Genomic DNA, 25,708 nt, shown 5'->3' on the forward strand with positions numbered 1-25,708 from the left:
AAATTAAATAGTTTTAGATCTAATTTTACTAGGCTGAACTAGATTTCAGATTGATTTCTGTGGAATCTAATAAAGAACAACACACATATACATCGCCTTTCTTATAAAAAATCCATCAACCACCTTGTGTTTTTACTTATTTTGCTCTTTACTAGAAGTAATAAGAAACTAATATCTCACAACACAACATGTTTCATTCTGTAAATGATCTTTCATGGTAAAGAAGCTTGGAGTGGGCTGTTACGGAATGCCTGAAGGAAATGCCCCTGAGATTTTACTCCTCAAACGTGTATTTATATTCATATGGTGAAACTGCAGCTAAAACCCACTATCTCCATTCTGGAAAAGGAGGAGAACAGAGCTGCAGGACATGCCACTGTGGGAAGAAAGAGTGTCCCAAGTGGGCTAAGGTCCATGATGCGATCAATTAAACATATCCTATATCTCAAACCATATTGGATGGATCAACACAAACGACATGCACGGCTTTGTAGCTGGCCCTTTCTGCTTCATAAGTGATAAACTAGAAGTTACTTTGACCTCAGAGTGAATGATCATGGCTGTGTGCAGAGGCCCTGGTTGGGCTGGGGGGCTGCAGAGCGGCCAGAGCACCGGGCATTAACCTGTTGCTGCCTGTTAGGGGCTAGATCATCACTGGCAAACATTTCACAGAGCTTCCTGAAAAGCTTTCCAAGGCTAGTGCTTCTGGGTCAGTAAACAGCCAGAACAGGATGCACAGAAGTAAAAGGATTAGCCCAGTTGCCAGCCCCCTGAGCTAACCAAAGTTTCCCATTGAGTGTTCTCTGCAGTATCATAATACCATAAATTGTTATTGCTATTTAATATAATGGCATTTCAGAGCTCTTGCCTTGGGCAAGGATCCCATTCTGCTAAGCACTGAACATGAGTAGAGCAGAAAGATATTCTCTGCCCCAAGAACTAGATAAATAAATGACAAAGGCAGCAAGCAGACCGATTTACAGCAGACCCCTGCACTTGGCAGGCCATGACCAACTTCCAGCCGAGGCACTGGGACAGATGCTTCTGTGCCTGGGCACCGCATCATACTGACCAGCTGGATGCCCTGTTTCAGAGGAAGACCGCATGGCTCTGGGTTCACACCTCTGACTTCTAACTCAAGGCACAACCTGCCTTGTGCAGCTGAAAGTCTTTCCCTGAAACACTGACTATCCAACTGTTCCCTGGTTTTGTCTTCCCTTTGGTTATCAGACAAGAAAAAAATGTGTTCTGATATTTTACACCTTCGTTTCAGGTCCCTGCTGAAGCAGAGAACAAAGGCAGTAATGCTGAATACTTTTTATTTCTTTTAAAAACCTAAATTCCTTAATCTGAATATTCCCTTGTCTCCCCGCTTTTAAGAAAAATGTTCCAAGCAAAAGTCTTGTTCAGCCAGAAGGTTTTTCTCTCAGCATAATCCTCTGCTACCTCCAAGAGAAGCTTTCCTTACTGTTCCCACGTGGGCCAGGGTGGGATACAACTGCAAATGCCTTGGATTGAAAACCAATTATAAAAAGCAGATCCTTAGTGACTGTCCACATCAGAGGCCACACTCTCAGGGGTGCCAAGCAGCATACCTGCAGACGGGAACAGTCCCATGTATTTTAACCCTTTCATACCCGCCAGCACACAAGCTCTTTCCCCCCTCATATGCTGCTCAGTTAGATGTGCTGCTCTGATTGCATTGACCAGCGGTTCTCAAGGGCTCATGATTCCAGCAAGGCTTCACCTTCAGGCTTCACAGCGTAGGAGTGAGAGAACAAAACCAAGGCGGAATAAGCCAAGGAGGAACGGGCATGTGTTAGGAGCCCCTGTCAGATATATGGAGGCTTGAATTTATCCCGTGCAAGGCACAGAACTGGGGCCCTGCACCAGGCACAGCTGCTGCTGTGTCTGTACAGAAACACGAGCCCTCCAAAAGTGTTTAGGGCAGCCATGCTTCTAACTTAAACGTGCCTAGAGGCGATGGATAGAGCTGGTCCTCCCAGCCCCACTGGTGCTGTGGTGGTCATTCACAGGCACCCCAGCACAGCTTTGTCAGAGTCGGTATAAAAGAGCGTTGCACAGAGCCTTCCCACTTACCTGTGAGGCAAAAAGCGCTTGGGCAATGCTGCTGCAGCCCTGCAGCCTCAGTAACTCGTGACTCAACAGCTGGTTCTTGAATTCAGCTGCAAAGGCAAATTCTGACACCGGGCAAGTAAATCGCTGTCTGGAAACTGGCTGCTTAAACGAAATGATGCAGCGCAGTGGCTGTACAAGCCATAATTTATAAGGCTGCGAGGCCTTCTCAGTAAGTGCTGTGGTTTAAAGAAAGACATAGCTATTTTCCCCACAAATCTGCCATATTTTTCTTTTGTGCGAAGAATCCCTTCTTCCTGTCAATCACTGTCACCCCAAGCCTGAGCGGACTAAGACACAAGAAGGAATATAGACAATAATCTCCTGATGTGCAGGCTCTCTCCCCTCCCTATATCCCCTGGCCTTTCAAAATAAATCAAGGCTAACACAACTGTAAAAACTGTACAAATGTAACTATTTGAGTAGCAGCAAATACTGCTTTAGAGAAATAAAAATAATTTTTTTCAAGAGGTTTCGCAGCTCATTTTACTCATTGCATCAGAGTTGACTCTGACTGAGTAATTTCATACTCCATGCAAACTAAATGAATTACTTAGCACTGGTTTATAATGTCCACATTGTGGTTTTAAAAGAATACTGTTAAAGAAACCTCTGACAAGTAAAGTAGCTTACAGTAATCAATTAGAATATAAGAATTAAACTAATTCTGTAAAACATTGCTAATGCTGATCTGGCAAACCACTGGTAGCCATCTGTCTAATCCTTCTTGTGTTTGGAAGTTGCATTTAAAAAAACCAATTATTAATAGTGCTCATTAGATGCCAAGCAAAAGAGCATGCCACAAGCTTCTGCTCAGAGATTAGTTAATACTAGGAAATACTACTCACTTTTCCAAGTCTGAGCTAGAACCTGCTCTGTGATCTCACGGTGAGGACAAGTTTTTCTACTGGGGTCCACAGGAATAGGGGAGACTCTAAGGAATGGGCCCAAGAACAGGTGCAACACCTGCAGATGCCAACTCTCTGCCTACAGCCCTTCAGAACCAACAGGTCCTCAACCTCCCCACTAGACAATCTGTACCAGTGCCGCACTATTCTTACTGTTAGGAAGGGTTTTTTTAATGTCTGAAGTGAATTTTCCTTGGTGTGATTTAAGTCCATTACTTCTAGTTAACACACGTGGGATACAGTTTGCTCCTTTCTTCTGTGCAGCAGCTTTTTATGTATTGGAAGACTGTTGTTATGACCCCGCTCAGTCTGCTCTTCTTAAAGCCAAACAACTTGTCCAACATGTATAAGGCCTGATTTTTAAAAGTGTTGAGCTCCTGCCGTTCCCATTGCTTTTGTTCAAGTGACTGAGAGTGAAAGAACTTCAGCAGAGTTGATGATCAAGCCGTATTGTCTGGTGCCCTTCAAATACTGATAGCTATGAAGGGCATGAATGCTGTTTATAGCTGTATGTATGTATTCTTGTCTTCACAATAAAAGCATTTTTACAGGACCTGTGACCAGGGTTCTGACTGCATCCACAGGACAAGAGCAACTTCACAAAAAGAACAGATTTTACTGGAAACTTGTCTGCCTTATATGCCAGCCTTTGCTGAATCCTTTGTACCAAATAATTTTCTGTTTTTCATGCAAAACATATCTTGGCCAATGGGGATTTTTATTTGTTTTTACATGGCTACTATCAAAACAGTGTCCATGATTATTTTTTAACTATTTTCTATTGGAAAATGTGTACTTAAGAAGCATGAACTGAAATCCTTTTCCATCCCAAATCAGAAGGGGGTTGGGGGGTGTTCTTCCTATAATGGGCTTCTCATCAAGGGAAATGGTGATTTTTGTGCTTAGAATACTGTAGCAGAGTTCCACTTGGCATCACTTGGAAGGATGTTTTTATAGTGAATACACTATGAAATATGATGCTATCATCATGCCTTAGTGTTCCAGGGTAGCTAGCACTAAATCCCGCTATAACCTGCTCTTTGTCTTTCAATTTCCATTGTAAATACAGCTTCCTTCATGTCCATATAGGCCTCATGAAATTGCTCCTTCATGTCATTGGAGGCTTTTGGTACAATTTTAATGCAAGCAATAATAGCTTCTTGTATTGGTTCTCATAAATGTAGGGTTATGTATTCTGCTTTTGAGAAAAGAGGTTTTGAAATGTCTTGTTTTCTTCTCTTAGTCCCTCTCTCCTAGCCTTGAAAAATAATTTCCTCCAACAAATACAGAGAACATTTACAATTATATAGTATAAAAGGCTGGTCTAATTTTAGGCTGCTTGCCACTGCTTCTTTTTGGAAAAAAAAAAAATCATTGAAGGAAAAGAGACTGAGAGAAAAAAGGAGACTTTAAAGATATTTTTCTGTATGGCTTTTTCATATCCAGACATGTCCTTTCTGCTAATTCATAAGATTTCATCAAACTGTTGGAAATAAGATTAATTGTGACAGACATTAAAATACATGGGGACTGTAAATTGTGAATACACAACTCTCCTAAACTTGTTCTCAAATGGTAAACAAAAATAACACTGAATTTCACCATTGACAACAAAGCTGAAGTATGTGGTCCTATGGTACATATAAGGTAATAGGCAATAATGTGCAAAAGATGGAAGTGCACAATCACACCAATAGTTTTGTACCTAGCCAGATTATTTCCCTGTAAACACCGACATTTAATTATCCTGTCATCTATGTTCCCCTCCTCCATAGGCTCGACAATTCATCTGTGCGACATGCATACTATAGCTTTTCTCTTCTTGCATTGCTCACTCAAAACCCCTGCCCTCCTCCTCCTTCCAGACATACACTAAATCTTCCATTGCTCAACCAATGGATTGAAATATTAAATTATAATCTTTATCATCTGTATTGATTGAAAGATATCCTGTTATTAGGACCTGCCTGAGTTTGGTTGACACCAACCCATCCATTGCTGCTCTAAAAGTGCAGTAAATTTTACAGGCCACCCCATTTCTCTGCCACACAAAACAAAGAAATCACCAAGGTCTTTATGGAAAGGTAGGAAACACTAACAAAAAAAAAAAAGCTTAAGATGGCTAAAGGTTCCCTTAAGGCAAAAGAGAAAATATTTTGATACATTTTAAATCCACCTTGTAAATCTTGCCTATCAATTGCACAAAATCACTTGGGGTAAAAGGTAAATCATAGAATTTTCCTTTCCTTAGTAATAGTATGGTATAAAATAACATGGTTTTGCTTTTTGATTGGTGGTAGGAATAAGAATTAGCAACCTCAACAAGAAAGCATGTGTCATCATTGCTTGGTGAATGGATTAACTCTCTGTGAGAACTGAGAATATTTTCTCAGCAAATAAGCTTTAAGTTTCTATATGACACCCAGGGTCTTGAGGGTTAGCCCTGAAGGTCTAACAGCCACCAGCGGTCAGCACAGGCAGAGCACGCCTCAGCTCACTGCACCTCAGTACCCAGACACAACAGCCAGTGCTGGTGCTGAAGCCCAGGACTGCCCTGATCCTACGTCTATCATCTGAAGCATTTGCCTTACCCTATGTAGCCTTTGGATTAGGTCCCAAAAGCCTACACTCATTTCACTTTAATCAAAGAAACCAGCCGAGAAAGTCAGGAGTGAGGATCAGCCTTTATCCTGATCACAACCCAACAGTCTCTCACGCACTGAGATAGTGTCGCACAGAGACGCCACGTTTCTCAGTGAGCAACACCTTAGCAAAAAAGTGTCAAAGCGTTCACTTAGGAAAATCTTTTTGGCTAAAGCGTTCATAAATAGCTTCATTCTTTTGCTTTGTGACATCACTACAATCCCTTAATGAAACTGCCATTCAAGGAGGCTAATTTGTGCTCTAATTATATATTAGTCTGGGCTGAAAGGTTTCTGGACGGAAAAAGGTTTTCTTCAGGCAATCTTTTATTCTGCTTATTGTATTTACTTAACAAAGAGCAGTCAGCTTTTACTGTGATTTCTCATAATAGAGTTGAGCTATGGTGTTACCTAGCTAAGGGCAAACATATGCAGTCATTTTTGATGGATTATGATTAGAGTCTTTAACCAGAGCAAGGATTATTTGCAAATGTAGGATAAACCAGGCCAAAAAGCTAACAGATGTGCTGCTGAAAAAGTTTAAGAGCTTTTTAGCTGGAATGCCTTCCAGACCAGTGATAGATTAGCAGCCAGGTAGTTTAAGGAAATCCAGAGGAATATTTTCTCACCCATAAAGTCCCCATGGACATAATTTTTCCTGTGCCACTTGAAAGAAGACACACTTGGTTTGCTATCGATGCTTCTGCCACAGGATGAAGGTCCAGAGTTGTTCACAATGTGCAGGATTCAGAGCATTTCCACCTAACTGAGGCTTTCTAAGCAGAGAAGTACTTTAGGAAAGCACCTAAGTCCTTCAAAGCTGTGTATCACCTTTGTAAGGTTGTGGTTCTGTTTCTTCTGCTACCGAAAGCAGACACTCTGTTAATGTTGGTCCCCAGCAAAGCACCCATAGTTTTTCAGGACGAATTCAGCCAAACAAGCTAAATAACAAACTAAATAAGCTAGTTGTCAAACTAAATAAAACACACATATTCAATAGATCTGTTTCTAGTGTTTGTGTTAACAGCAACTTTTCCTTATAGATAAATCTTGAGCCAAATTTTGGACTAGTATAAATCAGTATCAGTTCTCATTTTGCTGAATCTACCCTGGCACCTAGTGTAGAGCCTGTTCACGGCACTAGAAGTGAATGTCTGTGCCACCTACTCCCAGCAGGATAAACAGAAACTGCAGGTAGAAGGAACTGCACTTAATATGAATGTGAATAAGAAGGATTTCAAATAGTATTCTTATTTTTTGGATAATAGCTTCCTGTGCACACCATGAAGGTTTTCCAAAAATCAAATCAACAATTTGTAGAATTAAAAGCTGATGTAGTCTCTGTGCCATCAGCGCTTGGGCTTTCTCTGGTACTTCTGCTTCAGCCTCTGTCAGAGAGAGGAAATGAGAGGAGATGAGCTGATTGTCTCATCCATTAGAGCAGTTCTCATGTCCCCCCTCCCAAGGCTGACTGCCTCCCCTGTTCCCAGCTGGACTGGCTCAAACATCGCACATTCCCAGCTCTGTAGTCCTTGGGACCATCACTGGGAAGCACAGCCAAGGAACACTACTCAGGGGCAGAAACCAGGAGGAATGTGTGGTATTTGCACGTGCCAGCTGTAATACAAGCATTGCAGTTTAGTGAACTTTGGCGGGGTTGTAGAGTCCAGAAAAACAAGAAAGAAATGCATTTGCCAATATGTTTTGACTTGAGAAAAAATGTGGAGTAAATCAGGATGCAATGACAAAATACTGATTTTATATGTATCTTTTCTTTTGTTTTCTTCCAGAAAAAGTAAGCATACTGTCAACATTTATAGCACCCTTCAAGTACCTGAGTCCTGGCGCAACCACCATGGAGGATGAAGACAATTTAAGTAAGCAGTCTTTTTTCTCTATAGACAGATGAATAATAAAGTTCCAAAATAAAAGCTCTACAGTGTAGGTGTAATTCTGGAAAGGAGGTGGATTTGCAAACATTGGCAGACTGTAAGTCCAGCACTCATGTAAAATGCAAAACTCTCTGATGCTGAGTGCAGATGTTCTGCGATTTCCAGTGAAGCAAGGGTTAATCTCAGCTCACCTTCCCAAATTTCCCTGTGCAGACCCTGGCAAGGGGAAGCTGTAAACAGTATGTCACAAATAGAAAGGAAAAACTTAGAAAAGGCGGGTGTTTACACTCAGGTTTACAGGACTGTGGAGCTCCTTTTCCTTTCCTGTTTATGTTACCTTATTTTGCTCACTTGCTTTTCTCACAGTCCCTAAAAACGAGGTCATTTTGGTGCTGTGTCTTCACCCTGTTTTTATTTCCTCGATCATAAAGGGACTTTTCCAAAAGGAAAGATTTCAGGACCGAGCCATCTACTTAAACTCTTTTCTCTTTTACTTCTGTGATATGACCTGGAGAACAAAACTAAAAGAAAGAAAGGGGAAAAAAAGAAGGAAAGAAAGAAAGAGAGAGATAGAAAGAAAGAAAGAAAGAAAGTAAAAAAGAAAGAAAGAAAGAAAGAAAGAAAGAAAGAGAGAGAGAAAGAAAGAAACCAAATCCAATTGAGAAGAGATGATAAACCAGACCTAAATAAACTAGATGTAACTGAAAAATTAGCCACCAGATTTTCCTGAGCCCTTATGTTTGAACAAAGCCACTGACGTTGCCTGAATCCATGACTGCTGGAGGAGCTGGAGGAAAGTGCTGCTCGGTTTGAAGGAGTTGTGAAGCCTTCAAAACACCAAGAAGTCTGTGAATGTGCAGTTAGGACTGAATGACCCTCAGTAAGCCCTCCTATTTATCAACTAGAAGCAATTATTTTGTGTTTTCCAGCCCTGCTTATTGTAACACATCTTGAATCATTAAAAAAAAAAAAAAAAAAAAAAAAAGAGGAAAGCTTTCTGAAAGAAATGAACAACTATTTGAGTTTTAGTATCACCTACCAGATGGGTTTCTTTTCCAGCCAGACACACTTTGACATGTTGCCCTATTAGAACCAGTTGGTGGGAGGAGTGGGGTTTTGTTTTTTTCGCTGTTGTTGCTAATCTGCCTTGGTTTGATCATAGTGTGGCACCAACGGGAATAGCTGTTGAAGGACTGAGGGAGCACAGTCCTCTGTTCCTCTGTTTTCTGCTGCTGGGTATCACATGGACTTCACACCGTTCTGCTGCACAGGGACCGGCAGGATTTTACATATCTTAGCAAAGGCAAAAAAATCCTGAAAATCCTTCAAAATTAGTCCCAGGGAGGCTACATTTTCAGGAAGAGATATCAGAAGTACACACAGGAAACATATTATGCACATGATGAGCTTGTGCAAGCACCTCCTGCATAATGTTTCCCAAATGTGCTACTCAGTTATTTTTAGATAATGTAGGAAGTTTGTACAAGCCAAACACTGTAACACCATTTTCTTATTGCTACTGTAATGCCGATACTGCTTGGTGCTTGTGTGGGCTTTAAAAGAGCTCACATGGGCAGGGTAAGCTATGTTTTCTGAAAGAGAAATAGCAAATATCACTGTTTTCAGGGTTATCCTGCCTAGTCCTTTCTTGCGTCAAATATACACTCCAGTGGTAAGGCAGCAATTTGTATCTTGGCACACATAACACATTTTAAGTGTTACTATTGGAATCTTAAAAAAAAAAACAACCATCAAAAAACCCCCACAAACAAAAAGATTAGTTTAAAATCAGCCATATCTCAGTGTTCACTTCTTGTAGAGCAGTATAAATCCCATTAATGTCTATAGCACACATGCACCTGTGTAGTAGTTTAGCGTTTTAAAAAGCTTCAGTGATTTCCTCTGAACAAGCGGGGGAACCTTCTTCTGTGTTAACAATTTCACAAAAGCCTAGGAGAATGCTGGCCAAGTAGAGAAGTGGTTTACTTATCCCTGTAGCTTTCTGCTTACCGAGCATCCTATGAGAGTGCCCCTTCCCAAACTGTGCTGTATCAATAGGCGGTCCCACTGGCTGGAACAAACACAAATCTTGTTTTACATTCCTTTAGGCCTTCTTTACAAAGGGAGCCATGCCAGGTTAACTGTACATGCATTTTCAGCTAGTGATTATTAGCCTTTAGACACTATTATTGTGCTTCATGATCCATGAACTAATACTAGAAAAAATGTATCAAAGGCACTATGCACCTTTGGAATGAAATTTTTGGGTAATTCAGTCTACGATGAAGACCTTATCTTGAATGTGCGAGAAAAGGACCATGCTGTTCATTCCCAGAAGTTAGTGTAGCTAAGAGTGTAAGAAATGTCACACAGGATTAGAAATAGGGAGTTTAGCTCTGCACACTGCCTTCAACATTTGCTGTTAGTGATGCATTGAGAAAAGGAAATTTAAATAGGACCTTCCCCTCACTACGTCTTTCTAGCACCCAGCAAAAAATTTACTCAGCTAGAGTTTGCACCTGAATCGTCATATTTCTTAGACATCAACAGGCCTGTCTAGTCCTCTCCAGAGCCCACTGATACTTCTGATCTCAGTAACAACCAGGAACAGGGACTGATTTAGTGTGTTGTCAAAAAGTGCACCCTTTTATTGCTTCAAGCTTGCTGTCTCTAGTGCTTGGATTGCATGAACAGTGAATAATCATTCCCTGTTCACTGCCTGCCTGCCTGCCTTTCATGATGTTACAAACCTCTGCGGGTCACTGATCTTTAATTGTTCCATCCACGCTATGCCACGGCGTCAAGGCGGACTACCACCAGGCACAGATACTTGCAAATCTAGGCTGTATCTCTAGCAGGAGTGTATGGTTCCTGGTGTTCTCATTACGCAATGCTGCCATATGCACAGACGTGGTGTAGCACCATTCTTCACGCCTGTACCTCTCCCCAGTGTCTGCAGAGGAAGCTCATGGTGATGGTCCCCAATACGGGTTTCAGCCATTACAATAGTCTTGTGGGACGAATCCCAGCCCCAGATCCAGTGTACTGAAGCATGCTCGGTTACAAGCACGTTGGTTAAATTCCTCCTCAGGCAGCATGAGGCCCCAGAGTTTTTGATTGCACAGTGTGAGATACAGCAGGGACCCTGCCTCTACAGAACACAGTGAATATCCCCTTCTACACAGTCGAATCCCCCAAGCAATCCCCTACAGGATCAACCCTCCTGGTTTTGTTTTGAAAATTGTGTCTATTGCCATTTTTTTTATTTCTCCCATGCCTAAAGGTAAGCTATGGCCTGTCCTGATTTAGGAAAACATGTACTTGGATCTGTTTCTGCTGTGGGCTGACCATGCTTTTTGCTGCATGCACTTATTTGCTAACTTGGACAGAGAGCATTGGAGTCTGAGTACTGTCTAAGTCAGGTCGTTATGTCATTCGAGTAATCTTCCTAATTGGTAAGAGTTATAGTATATATACATGGATTTCACAGTTATTTCAGATAATAAGGTGGGCAAAGTAGAGTATCTTCATTGTGAAACAACTAAAGGCAATGGCAATCACCTTTCACAAATTTTCCATCTTCACTTTCAGTGAAGTCCTGTACTTTTTTGCCCTGGTAATCATTCCCCTCATAGTGTGGTGTTACACACCAGTAAAGTCTAATGATATTGCTTTGAACAGGCTTAACCCTGCAAGCTGGTTGGGACGATTCAGTAGCAACAGAAATATCATGGCAGGTTTCCCTTAAGCAGACTTCTTTTGTGAAGGTTTAAAAATACATACCTGTGTGTTTTCATGTAAGAGAGGAAGGAGCGATTTCTGTTGTTAGCTACAAGTTTATAATAATAAAGTTAGCAGTACAAACCTAAGAATCGCAGCAGAAGAGTTCCCGGTCCTCCATTGTGCATTCAGTAAGTGAAAGAAAATGCTAGCTTGCTTGCGAGAGGAGACTGCCCTACATTGCATTTGATGTACTAGCTGATCTTGGACAAAGATGCCATGGCTCTGGCTCTTGGGTTCATACCTATTGCTTCTGATTTAATTTTTTTCACTTTCAAGTATGCCAGGAATTACAGAGGTCAATCCTTCTAACCTCTGCGGTCAATGCGATGTAGATGGACAGCAAAAATGTACTCTACATAAGCAGGGCAAACAAGGGTTAGATACTAAAATGCAGAAAAATGAAAATTATGCCCTACCGGTATTGTTAAAAATGTGTTGGTAGCAATCTGGTGTTTACCAAACATTTCTAAAGACAGTAACTTCTTGTGTCAGAGCTCTCAGCTGAATCAGAAGTTTACTATACTGCAGAGGCTGCAAATTCTTTCTTTCAGTACCATAGCTTTTCAGTAATGTATCGCTCCTTGTAATCCAATCACAAAGATGCCAGCCAAAATGAAGGTGCCACCTACCACCTCTCCTTTCCCATCCTCCCTGGAAGTTGGCTTGGCAGCAGAATAACCTTCAAGAGGAACAATATTATCTCTTCAAATGTAGCGTGGAGTATCGGATGGCTAGTTCTGCAGAGCCCTTATGACCCAGAGACATAGGCAGTGTCATTATTAGTGATGCATTATAGTTCTGAAAAGCTCTTGATGATGCAGGCTCTCTCCGTTAACTGTACTGTGCATAATGACCAAAAGGACAAAAACATGAAAGAGCAGACAGAAGATTGAGGAATAGTGCATAAATAAATATATTTCACTAACTGCTTTCCTCTCTTCCATTCAATTACTGAAGCAAATACAAGATTGCAGTGTCTCCTCTTGCTTGTGGAACTGCAAAAAATCAATGAATAAAGTTACCTGAAAAGATACTATAATTCAGAGATGTGGGGCTTTTTAGAAATCTTACACAGTAAATCAGAAGCTATTGCAAAAAAAAGTGTTTTTCTTTCACTTTTTTTAACTTCTTCCCCTTAAAATTTTATTATTCTCCAACCTTTCATCGTAGGAGAACCATATTTTTTTATCTTTTTTTTCCCCCCAAAATGTCGAGAATGTGTTTTGGCAACTCTAGAGCAAAGACTTTATGAGAGATAACAGGACTGAAAATGATCCACAGTTTTGCATTTTCCTGGTGTGCCTCCTCTGACTTACCCTTTTCCTTTTAGTGCTCTTCATTTCTAAAATTGCTTGTGATTGTTCTATTACAGCTGCTTACAGTATTTATCTTATGTAGTTTGGTGTCATTTGCCTGCTTTGTCTGATTTTTGCAATAGAAGTACATGTGCCACCATTAGAGAGGTAATCTTATGTCTGCTACACAGAGGTCTCATAAAAGACACATTTCAAAGACCTCTTATTTCAGAGACCTGAAAGTATGATATAATTTGTTGTTGCCCAGCAGCTGCCAGGTATCACACGAGTCCGTCAGGCTCACAGACGTTCTGAGGCACTTGCTGAATTTAGGTTGCCTCTGATTTACATGCCATGATGACTTTTGGCCTGCTGCAGCTCTCACTGAGGTCTGTGAAGAACCAAGATATTTTCTGGTGTGTCAGAATCGGGTCCTCTAGAAATCTGATGGACTATAAGGACACTTGCATGGGTCTCCTTTGCTGTTACTAGGCCCCAAACATACCATAAACACAGCCACATACCCGCTGCACATGCCCAACATTGTCCCTGATCTCTGGTAAGTTTTACACTTGCATCTCTGCATTTTTTTTTCACTACATCAATGCAAACTCCCTGTTGGCCAAAACCTAGACTAGACAATTTCACAGACAGAATTTAAGCAAGTAATGTTTATTTTATGTTGCCATGTTTTTTAGTTAACTGCTGTGTGAGAGTGATTAAAGTAAGATGTTAAGGTCACACATTCATGTTCGTAAATCTGAGGTTCTCTGACGATGAAAGAAAAAACAGCTGGAGTAAGACAATATGAATTATAAATACAAATAACCCCTTCGGTTTTCCTATTCAGTGGCGCATAAATACAAATTCTTTTCAAACCTGGATATTGTGTAAAGCAAGAGCTATCTTTCTTTTCATGCTTCCTGACTACAATATCATTATGTACCATAATTGGCTCTGTAAAAACCTATTAGGTAAGATGAGAGAGGAGGTGTGACATACAGAACCAAACCTGCTTCCTGCTAAAAAGTATGTCTGAGTCAAAATATTTCACCTTTATTAAAAAAAAAAATATGCATGCAGCCAAAAAGGTGTATCCTGAGTGGGATGGAAACATGATAAAGGGTCACAGGGGAATATGGCTGGCCAAAGCCACTGCCAGGATAAATAGAGGAAAGTTAAATTTCTCATCTCCTTCCCCCTCAGATCAGAGTTTCCATAGAGTTGTGAACTCAATGAGAAAAGACCACATTATCCCTGTGTCTTAGTTAACCCGACCTTTTAAATGTCTTATTTCCAGAAAGGCTGGTTTAAAGGTGTCATATTTTATACAGCTGAATGCCATATGATGAAACTTTTTTTTCCTATTATGTATTTCTTTTTCTTTCCTTCCTCATCTGTCTTCATCCTCTTCCCTTAGCTTCAGAAACTAAAAAGTAACTAGTCACTAAGACCTTAATCTGTCAGTTCTGCCTCAGCAAAGCTCTGCAGCACGTAGCTGTGCAAGTAACTGTGGTGAGACATAGATGCAGGCTGGAAGCTCGGTGTGTGCTGCAGGGTTTTCAGGACAGGGAGCCTAAAGACTCAGTCCTGCAAATGAGTCCACACACATGCAATTAAGCCATGATTTTTACTCATTTCTAGCTGCTTTCTGTGGAACAACTTGCATGAATGCAGACTTAGTGCTCTGAGAGGAAAAAGTTTTTGGGTACTTAATACAAAGTGCAAGAGGATATAAAGGAGATTTTTAATCTTGATTGTTGGCTCCACATAATTCTCTGCAGGCTCCTGTGCATCTATTAGCCCAGCCTAATACTGGGCTGCTGCAAAGGCACACTGTTCCAGCAGAAGTTCCTCGAGGCATAGTTAGCAGCTCACCCCTTGCATCCTCACAGCCAGCTTGTACATCAGGGTAAAGAGAAAGCCAAGTAAGACCATGGCCCTGCAGAAAGTGGGAGGACCATTCTCTGTCTTCTAAGGACCACAGGACCTTCTCTGTGCTTGGGATTCACGCAGCCTGCACAGGTGGCATGCTCATGTCTGACAATAACAAACCATGGGAAAGGGTCCACGATCCATGCTGACTGGAATGCAGCAGGCAGCCAGGCAGTGCTCTGCTCAGGAAGGGATCAGGTGCATCGCCCCAGGAACAGGTTGCTTCACTGGTTGGTTACACTCATGTTTACTTCCTCAACTTGTCTCTGCCCCAAGGAACACACAGGAGGACTGGAGAATGTATCAGAAATGCAATGCATTTGAACAAACTCATTAAAAAATGACAGAAATGTTATAGGATGCTTATTTAGCAGCACATTTTCTGTCTCATTGAGGACATCAGCGAGATGAATCTCCATTCTCTGCCTGTAGCAAAGAGCAGTGCCTTGCAGCATGGGCGTTGCACAAGCATAGCTCAGAGCAATGTGTGATTCATTGGCTCAACAGCTACGGAGTGTTCCTTCCACAGCTCCCCACTGTCATTTCATTCCCTTCCTGGTACTCCTGGCAGTCACTCACCCCAATTCCTTTTCTTTGACATAGGTAATTCTTTACTTCAGTAGTTACTCCCGTCGTGATGCTCTGGCTTTTCCTAGTCTCATCTAGATTTATCTAGAACTTTTGCAATATTAGTTGTTGCTGATGCAGAAACTAAGAGTATCTGCAATTGAATTTGACAGAAAGATGCTCACTTACCGAACTGGAATCTAAGTCCAGAGCAAATTATTGTTTCAAATGCTAGGAAAGTCTGTCATATCATTTCTTAGGCTTGCTTTGTGATGTTAGCAACACGAAATCCTATGGTGTGAGTAGAGCCAGTCAATGTATTCATTGCAAATAGATTATTCAATGCATTTGCCCATTTTTCTGTTTGTGAATCATTTGTGAATCATTTATGATTTCTAGTAATGTGTTCATAAGCATTCACCCACATGGATTATAGAATAAATCTCAGCCTAAGGGGACTTCACAAACTATTCACTTTTTACTAGTAATTATCCAGTGTGAATGCAGTAGTTCATTTAAGTCACATGGCATCAGTTATGCTTCATCTTCGAATGATGTAATCTTTTTTTAAAACAGGAGGCAAGTGACTAATACAAGTAGAACTTTAGGAACAAGTAAACATTCAGGACATGCAGAAAATCTGTGCTATAAATAATAAACCAACCATTATACAGATATTTGAGGAAAAAAAAACAAAAAGGGCTGAGCAAGGATATCTATCATTAACTTTTTATTTCTGTTTTGGCTATTCTGCCAGCCCTAGGCATAATGTCAGCTACTACTATGACAACTGTAATGTGAGACTTTTTCTTTCTTTACTGACAGGTACCAGTAGTGCAGAAGTAAAGGAAAATCGAAACATTGGCAACCTGGAGGATCATCCGATATCATCTAATGAGAGGGCAAGAGGGGGAACACTTAGCAGTAAGAGAAAACGACCCTTAGAGGAAGGCAATAATGGCCATTTCTGCAAACTCCAGCTCATCTGGAAGAAAGTCTCGTGGTCAGTGACGCCAAAGAATGCTCTGGTTCAGCTACATGAACTTAAACCTGGTTTACAATATAAAATGGTTTCCCAGACAGGTCCAGTGCATGCTCCAGTCTTTGCTGTTGCCGTGGAAGTAAATGGACTTACGTTTGAAGGCACAGGGCCCACAAAAAAGAAAGCCAAAATGCGTGCTGCAGAGCTAGCTCTGAAGTCATTCGTTCAGTTCCCCAACGCCTGCCAAGCTCACTTTGCCATGGGCAACTGCATCAACCCATCCACGGACTTTACTTCTGATCAGGCAGACTTTCCAGATACTCTGTTCAAGGAGTTTGAACCATCTACACACAGCGAGGACTTTTCAGTCTACAACCCCGTTAATAATGAATTGCTTTCCACTGCTTATCGACACGGGCGCTTACTCTGCCATACGCTGGACTTAATGGGCCACGGTAAGCAAAGCAAGCACAAGATGGCATCCAAGGCGGAGAGTGAGAAGAACCCAGTGGTGCTGCTAAATGAGCTGCGGTCAGGCCTGCGGTACGTCTGCCTGTCAGAGACAGTGGAGAAGCAGCACATCAAGAGTTTTGTGATGGCGGTGCGAGTGGACGGGAGAACGTTTGAAGGCTCAGGACGTAGCAAGAAGCTGGCCAAGGGTCAAGCGGCACAGGCAGCCCTGCAGGCCCTCTTTAACATTCGGCTGCCCAGCCACATTCCCAGCAGGAGTAAATGTCACCATTTGCCACAGGTGAGAGCTCCTGGGTAGCCACCACCACATTGGAGTAACTGTTTCGATGAATGGCATCAGTATTGCTGTAGTTGTTGCTGTTCTACCAGATGGTTCCTCCGATGTTATAGCAAATGCCACCCACAAAATAGCTCTTTGTCATACAAAGAGCCAGATGCTACAGGCAAAAGCTTTAAAATAGCATCCTGAAATCATTGGGTACGATGTGCAGCCCTTTCCATAGGAGGCATAGATGAGAGGGAAAAATCCAGGGGAAATACCAATGTTTCAATTTCCTACGGAATGATAACATTGACACAGGCAGAAAAATCAGGTCATTCTGTGATACTGCACCTTTCTTGACAGAAGGGAGCCCATAAACAAAGAGATGCCCCATATCATCTTTTTAGAGTTAATTTTTTATGAGGACACTGCCATTCAGAGGAGAGTGCAATGACAAGGAATGTGCCTGTTTCAATGTAAGCTGTCCAGACAGTTCTGCCACTAGAAAAGTTAAGGATTTTTGTTTATTATAGATAATTTTTTGGGTTTGTTGTTTGGGTTTTTTTTTTGGGGGGGGGAGTGTTTTGTTTTCAAATATGCCTCCAACCGTACAAGGGATAGTGAAAGCTCTGAAGAATTCCTGGAACAAATGTAGAGATTACTGCTGTATTCATACAGAAAATAGAGATCTGAGGCACATACTTAGCATATCAAAATTTCATAGTTGGTCATATGCCAAAGGCTATCTTAGCATTACTCAGACTTGTCAATTTTCTAAGTTCAAAGGAAGCCAGGATTTGCAGACATTGGGAAGCATTACATGGATTCAAGTAATTTCTTGATTTGTTTGCGCTATCATAAAAGGTTTGATCCACCAGCACCAGGAGGTGATCTACCACTACAAAGCTTCCTTTATGAAAGGAGCTGTTAATGTCCAGGATTTAATGCAAAGCACCGGGAGCACTAAGAGTCATTCTGCTGCTGGCTTGCTGTGAGACCCTAGGCAAGTCATTTAAATCCAATATGCCTGTAATAAAAATGAGCATATTATATGAAAGAACACTTCAAGATCCTTAAGTAGTGTGTAAATGCAAATTATTAGCAATTCTCATTAACGTTAGTAAAGATGTTCATTATATGTTCAAGGAGTGTGATAGATGAATCCTTTAGCTGACACAATTGCCTGCAGGACCCAGGAGTTATATTTGTTGACCCAGAAGTTTCCTTCCTATGTTTCCAAAAAGAAAACATGAAAAAAGTAATAAATTTTAAAATGCATCATAATCCTCCATATTTTCCTTTTAATTTTGGTTTGTAAACTTCATGAAACAGTGGGATAACAACATAATTCAATAACAGCAGTGATCTTCACAGAGTGCTTTGCAAGCATTTTGAAAGCCTTGGCCAACCTGGCAGTTCCATCCTCCTTCCATCCTCCCAGTACTCTTCTGAAGTACAGATGGTTTAAAATGAGAAATCTGTGCTGTTTACTGCCCAAATTAATTCTGGTAAGAGTAGTTTGTTTTAATGGATATGTCTATCCTTCCTCATGGAAACCTAGCACTTGGATATAAAGAGGAATCTCTAGTCCCATCCTGCTGGCTGCTTTGCTGCCCCCAGTGAACTTTGCTGGGTGGGTCAGCAGGTAAATACCATGCATTCATCAATCGATGGATTGTCATGTTCTAGAAACTGCGCCACAAGTTTCATTGCCTAAGTTCCTGAGCTCTCTGAAATATTCCCTGGTTGCTTGACATCGCCACTGTCTTCTGCCTGAATATCACATCTTACCTGGATTCCTGATTGTTCGCTAGGTGACACATTTTTTAATGTATATTCCCTTTTTTTATGGCCTTTTCTCCTTTCTGTAGACTTCTGCCCTCCTTATCTTCTTCTCACTGTTCTAGAAGTATAAATGTCACTGAAAAGGTGTCACTGAACTTTCTCTGTTGGTATTTTTTTGGTGGTTATGTATTGTCCAACTAAAAGATTACTCAGGCACTTAATGCCAGCATTCAGCACATTAATTGAGATATAAGCCTTAACACTGATTTCTGCTGACCTCCTTACTAGCTGCTCTCATCAACAGCCATAGCAGCCATGACACAAAACCTGAGTTTGTGTTACTCAAGTTATCACTTCCACTGAAACCAACTGACGTATTTCCACTGGCCTCAGCTGAACTATAGTTCAAGCATTAAATCCAGAAGCATCTTTACTTGTTCTTGCTGTGTGATGCAGTATCTTGTCAAGTAACTGGTTTTGCTCACTGCTTCAGTCAGCCCATCTGGCTGTTTGCTCAGTTAAAGTGGTGGTAACCGTATTGGGGAGAGTGTAGTTCTCATTGAGCTGTGGTCAGAGCCAGCTGCTCAAAAAGTTGTTTCAGCTCCTTCTTGTCTCCCTGATCTTCTGTGAACCACATTTTTGAGGACACATTTCAACCCAAATTTTCAAAGCTATTCTGACTTTGTAAGCTCAGCTTGGTTTGTGTCCAAAACTGTTTAAAATCAGGAGAGCACCCTGAACCCCAAACAGCTTAGGGATAGAATTTGAAATATTAGCAGGGGGCTTGATTTCTTCACAGAATAAGGAGTAACTTCATCGTATTTGTTAGGATATCAGATAGTTAATTCACTGATAGTAGAGACAGGCAAACAAGACCAGGTGTAACAGTTTCACCTATGTTTTGAATATTTTGTAGAATTCATGAGTATGTTTATCTCTGTGATTTCCCCTTACAAAGAGTATTCCAACTTTGCATGTCCCTGTTCATGTTCCTGTTGCTGTTATCGGTGGTGTTAGGGGGCCAGAATTTGCCATTTCCTGATTACAGCCTGACTGGAAACAGGAAAAGCCAAAAATCTTGTAACACTGGTAGTCCAGTTGTGCTGAACTTACGGATTTCACAGCATCCAAGAAAGCATCGAGAAAGTTCAGATGTTCTTACAAGCTGGCTCTTCTGACCACTGACATTTCTGCCTTGCTCATCAGGGCTCCCGGGGGACTTGGCATCCCTCAGCCTGGGCCTCGGGCATACCCTCGGTCTGACAGCCACTTTTCCTGCTGACCAAGGGAGATTCAATGTAAAATGTCAAAAGAGGTACCATATCCTCCAGTCTGTCCTGAGAGAGGTGCTGCCTACACAAAAGGCTTCCTGAATCACCAGGGAATTCAGAGCATAGATGTAAAATACTGCCACCTTGATCCCTTCTGATTTAGGCAAAACAAAGAAATGCAAGAATAGCAAAGCCAGAAATAGATTAATTCCCTGGGGCAGCTACAGTCCAACTTGCTTCTTCAGCTGCCTCTCCTGCTCCTCACCTGCCAATGCTGAAAACCCACAATGAAATTGTGAGCACTTTACAATATCGGTGCTGTCTTAAAAGGACATCACTGTGCCTCTGATTTTCTTCCCTGTGATTGTTCCCCAGTGTTTTTGGGCTGACTGCAAAATTATACCCAAAAAGTAAACCGAAGCATACCACACTTTACACAAGGTAAAAATTTTAATCCCATAATTTAAAGCCAAAATAATTGAGATTGTGGCTTCTTTACCACCATCAACAGTATTTTGATCAACTTCTGTAATTCTCATACAGATGCAGTGATGGCTGGGGGGCCTGAGCTTTTTGCCTATGTGTAAGGTGAATAGAAGGTAGCTGAGACAACCCAAGAATCAGCTGAAAAGGCCACAAATTTGCCTGTCTATCTGCCTGCTACTCTTCTTCCTCAAACCAGATGCCTTATCTGTGCTATGCCACTAAAATGCAAGATAAATACTATTAATGGTCTGAGGCTGGACACACCATGTTGATCACAGTAGCTGAGACAGGAGCCTGGAGATCTGCTAAACTAATGGCAGAGATAAAGTGAGTCAGGAGAAGGGAAATTACAACGCATCACTGTGAACCTTCGCTAAGTCACTAAATATTGCTCCTTGTTTCCTAGCATACTTGGTCTTGATTAATTTTGTTTATCAAATAATGCACAATTTCTTCAAATACCAGCTTTTATGGAAGTCTAACAATTGTTTTTAGCCATCTTGGGAGCTAATTTTCTTACATTCCAAAATAGGAGACAACAGCAAAGGGTGCTGACCTATCCGGTCCTAATGAGTCTGCACTGGCAGAAAGACATCCACACATTCTCAGACTTTCCAAGTGCACTGTACTCACTTCAGGAGATCAAGGTGACCCTCAACTGCATCTGACCAGTTTACAGATTGTTTTTCTAATCTTGTAGACCTTCTAATCTATCTCACTCAGTCTAAACAGCATTCTCTACTGCTGTAAAGCAAAAACGTTAATTAATATTGCCGTAACAAATTAGTAATAGAGGGGTGGTTGGATTTCAAATGGACCTAAATTAAAAAAGAATAGGTGTGAAAATCACATTCATTCCGCTTTGCAATGGCTTAACACTGCTGTTACTAGTTCACATCCAGAACTGCCAGAGCAGTGGTTGTCAATTTATTTATTTAAATGAAACCTCATTGTGTTTTGTGTTGTGTATCATCCAAAAGAAGCAGTGTTTTTTTTTTCCTTTGGCAAATAAAGCTAACCATTTGAATCCAGTTAAATCCCGTATTTGCCAAAGGCTTTGTCTGCAGACCAAACCAATCTCAATATCCCCATTGTACTGATCCTTTACCCTGACCAGGTCAAGGATCCCTGCCAGCTAACTTCAGTGTCACCTTGGTGAGCAGTGTCATGGGAAGAACAACCACCATGACGGGGAAAGCCCCGTACCCTACGCCTCTCATTCACTTCCCTCCAGAAACCTGTGTTGCAAAACTGGTTCATTTTCATGCAGTATCCATTGTTCCTGCCTCCTTCACTTTATTTCTCTCACTATCCTCATTTTCCAACTTCCTTGCAACCAGGCCCTCTGGCCTGTGTCACAATTAAGGCTGGGGCTGAGGTTGGCATTGATAGATTTGATTCCAGTGTGAAGAGGAACAGCACACAGAGCAGGCATTGAGCTTTAAGAAGCTGTTCCAGCATGTTTCTGTGAAAAGCTTGTCCGGTCAAGTGACCAGGCACATTTTTAATAACCTTCTCTGTTGTCTCCTGCACCAAAAGAAACAGCTGATAGGTGTGTGTGTGTGTGTGTGTAGCTCCTGACAGTGAGATGCAAGAAAGGGAAATGGTGGGGACTGGAGAGATGCCTCTGCAATACAAATAATGTTTGATTTTCAACCATCTATTTCTGACTCTGTAGGTGGGGAAATTTGCTTTTTATAATCAGAGCAACGGGCAGTTGAGACATTTATAGGATTACGGTTTCTTAAGCAAAACAATAGAAAAAGAACCTATTTAGAGGCACAGCATTAGTGCCTCGGATACTGCTATTATTATCCTCCTGCTAATAAGATTGCAGTCGCTTGTAGGCTCACAGCTGAGGAACCTGGACCACCTCCTCACCTCTCATACAAGTCCAACATAAAACATGATTATTGCCCTAGAGAGATTACAGCTTGAGTCTTAGATGAAGAAATTACCATGTTTTAATGTATATGATCCATGCAAGATCAAAGGGAGATACAGAAGGGTTACCTACACGGAGTCATGGGAAACAAATTAACAGGGTAGAAAGCACAATGGTGGATCCTCTTGCACCCCTCCTGGAAGATACGTATGCTCAATTACCCCTCTGAAATGCCTGTGCACCAAGACACACAGCATGGGAAACAAACAGAACAATGAGAGATATGTGTGCGGTCGCAGGGCCATGATCTCATTGCAATCACAGAGAGATGGTGGGACAGCTCGCATGGCTGGAACACTGTCAGGGATGAGATGGACTGTTCAGGAAAGACAGGCCAGCAAGGCGAGGTGCTGGAGTTGCTCTTTATGTGAGGGAGCAACTGGAATGTATCGAGCTCTCCCTTGGGGTGCATGTAGAATGAGTCGAGAGCTTCTGGGTGAAGATTCAGGGGCCAGCCAACATGGAGGACACTGTTGTGGGTGTTTGGTACAGGCCACCTGATCAGGCAGAGGCAGTCGGTGAGCCCTTCTACAGACAGCTGGAGGGAGCCTCATGATCACGGGCCTTGGTTCTCATGGGGGAAGTCCACCTCCCTGATACCTGCTGGAGAAACAACCCAGCCAGGCTCACACAGTCCAGGGGGTTCCTGCAGAGCATTGGTGATGCAGGTGGTGGAGGAGCAATGAGGCGAGGTGTGCTCTTAGATCTTGTATTCACACACAAAGGACTGGTTGGGGATGTGAAGGTTGGGAGCAGCCTTGGCTACAGCGACCATGAGATGATGGAGTTCAGGATCCTGCTTGGAGGAAGCAGGGCAACAAGTAGGATTGCAACCCTGGACTTAGGAGACCTGACTTTGGCCTCTTCAAGGACTTGCTTGGAGGGATCCCATGGTTTAGGACTCTGGAAGGTAGAGGGGTCCAAGAGATCTGGCTAATATTCAAGCATCACTTCTTCCAAGCTCAAGACCACTGCATCCCTGTGAGTGAGAAATCATGCAAAGGGGGAAGGAAGCCTGCATGGATGAGCAAGGAGCTTCTGGCAAACCTCAAAGCGAAGAAGGAAGTTTGCAAGGTGTGGAAAAAGGAACAGGCCACTGGGGATGTAAGGATGTTGTCAGAGTATGCAGGGATGCGACGAGGAAAGCTAAAGTCCATTTGGAATTAAATCTGGCAAGGCAGATCAAGGACAACAAGAAGAGCTTCTTAAGTACATTAGTAGGAAAAGGATGACTAGGGAAAATGTGGGCCCGCTGCTAAATGAGGTGAGTGTCCTGGTGATGAAGGACACAGAGAAGGCAGTTACTGAATGCCTTCTTTGCTTCAGTCTTTCCTGCTAAGGCCAGCCCTCAGGAATCCCAGAGCATGGAGGCAAGAGAGGAAGTCTGGAGAAAGGAGGACTTTCCCTTGGTGGAGGAGGATCAGGTTAGAGATCACTTAAGCAAACCTGACACCCACAAATCCATGGGCCCTGATGGCATGCACCCCCAAGTGTTGAGGGAGCTGGCAGATGTTATTGCTAAGCCACTCTCCATCATCTTTGAATGGTCATGGAGGACAGGAGAGGTGCCTGAGGACTGGAGGGAAGCCAGTGTCACTCCAGTCTTCAAAAAGGGCAAGAAGGATCCAGGAAACTACAGCCAGTCAGCCTCACCTCCATCCCTGGAAAGGTGATGGCACAGCTCACCCTGGAGGTCATCTCAAAGCATGTGGAGGAAAAGAATGTTATCAGGAGCAGTCAGCATGGATTCACCAAGGGGGGAAATCATGCCTGACTAATCTGATAGCCTTCAATGATGGAATGACTGGCTGGGTAGACAAGGAGAGAGCAGTGGACGTTGTCTACCTTCACCTCAGCAAGGCTTTTCACACTGTTTCCCACAACATCCTCACAGGTAAGCTCAGACAGTGTGGCTTAGATGAGCGGACAGTGAGGGGGACGGAGAACTGGCTGAATGGCAGAGCTCAGAGAGTTGTGGTCAACAGCACAGGGTCTCGCTGGAGGCCTGTAGCTCACAATGTTCCCCAGGGGTCAGTACTGGGTCCAGTCCTGTTCAACTTATCCATCAGTGACCTGGAGGAAGGGACAGCGCATACCCCCAGCAAGTCTGCTGATGATGCAAAACTGGGAGGAGTGGCTGGTACACCAGAAGGCTACGCTGCCATCCAGCGAGATCTGGGCAGGCTACAGACCTGGGTGGAGGGGAACAACAAAGACAAGTGCAGGGTCCTGCACCTGGGGAGGAATAACCCCATGCACCAGTACAGGCTGGGGGTTGACATGCTGGAAGGCAACTCTGCAGAGAAAGAGAAAAAGACCTGGGAGGTCTGGTGGACAGCAAGGTGCCATGGGCCAGCAGTGTGCCCTTGTGGCCAAGAAGGCCAATGGGATCCTGGGGTGCCTTGGGGAAGAGTGGCCAGCAGGTCAAGGGAGGTGATGCTCCCCCTCTGCTCTGCCCTGGTGAGGCCACATCTGGAGTGCTGGGTCCAGTTCTGGGCTCCCCGGTTCAAGAGAGACAGGGAGCTACTTGGAGTCCAGCAGAGGGCTATGAAGATGATGAGGGGACTGGAGTGTGTCCCTTTAAAGGAAAGGCTGAGAAAGCTGGGCCGGTTTGGCTTGGAGAAGAGAAGACTGAGAGAGGATCTTAGCAATGTCTACAACTAGGCTGTGGAATCTCCTTCCCTAAAGACACTCAAAGCCTGCCTGGATGTGATTCTGTGCAACCTGCTCTAGAAGAACCTGCTTTAGCAGAGGGTTGAACGAGACAATGTCCAGAGATCCCTTCCAACCCTGACTATTCTGTGATTTTGTGACGCCGATCGGTTGCTTTCATAGCATCAGCACATATGTGTAGACAGACTAAGGAGTTTGCACATGGAAAGCAGTCATCGCTGCAAAATAACACACTACTTTGCATCAGCTGGGCCACAGTATTGCTCCAGCTATGTGCTGCAGGAAGTGTTTGAGTTGGTGTATCCATCTCCAGCCTCCATACCTCTCTCTTTTGCTCCTCAGTTGCCATACCCTGTAACTCCCTGCTCTCCCCTAGCCATAGATGACTGACAGAATCCCCAAAAGATTCCCCTGCACTTGTCTTTAAGTCTTACATGATACAGAACATGCTCAGGGCTTTTACAGCATTAGGTATGCTAAACAAAACTCTTCTAACAAGATGATAAAGTCTAAATATACTACTCACCCAATTAATAATACTTAGGAGAGCTGTAATAATGGTGATAATTAGTTAATGAATGGCTGATCTTCATTTAAAGAAGTGAAAAAATAGTATCTTGAAGGGAAAAACCTTTAAGACCGAAAGGCATTTTTCTCAAGTGTATATATAATCAT

General features: G+C 42.6%; 1 protein-coding gene across 1 annotated transcript in view; it reads left to right on the top strand.

The window, feature by feature from the left end:
• ADARB2 (adenosine deaminase RNA specific B2 (inactive)) overlaps nt 1-25,708 on the top strand; it is a 321,699-nt gene that overhangs the window by 196,876 nt on the left and 99,115 nt on the right. The window contains exons 2-3 of the mRNA XM_040593240.1: nt 7,477-7,563; nt 15,984-16,891. Of these exons, the coding sequence (XP_040449174.1) occupies nt 7,477-7,563; nt 15,984-16,891 (995 nt within the window). The remainder of the gene's footprint in view (nt 1-7,476; nt 7,564-15,983; nt 16,892-25,708) is intronic.

This window comes from Falco naumanni, chromosome 4 (assembly GCF_017639655.2).
Source record: "Falco naumanni isolate bFalNau1 chromosome 4, bFalNau1.pat, whole genome shotgun sequence".
NCBI lineage: Eukaryota > Metazoa > Chordata > Aves > Falconiformes > Falconidae > Falco > Falco naumanni.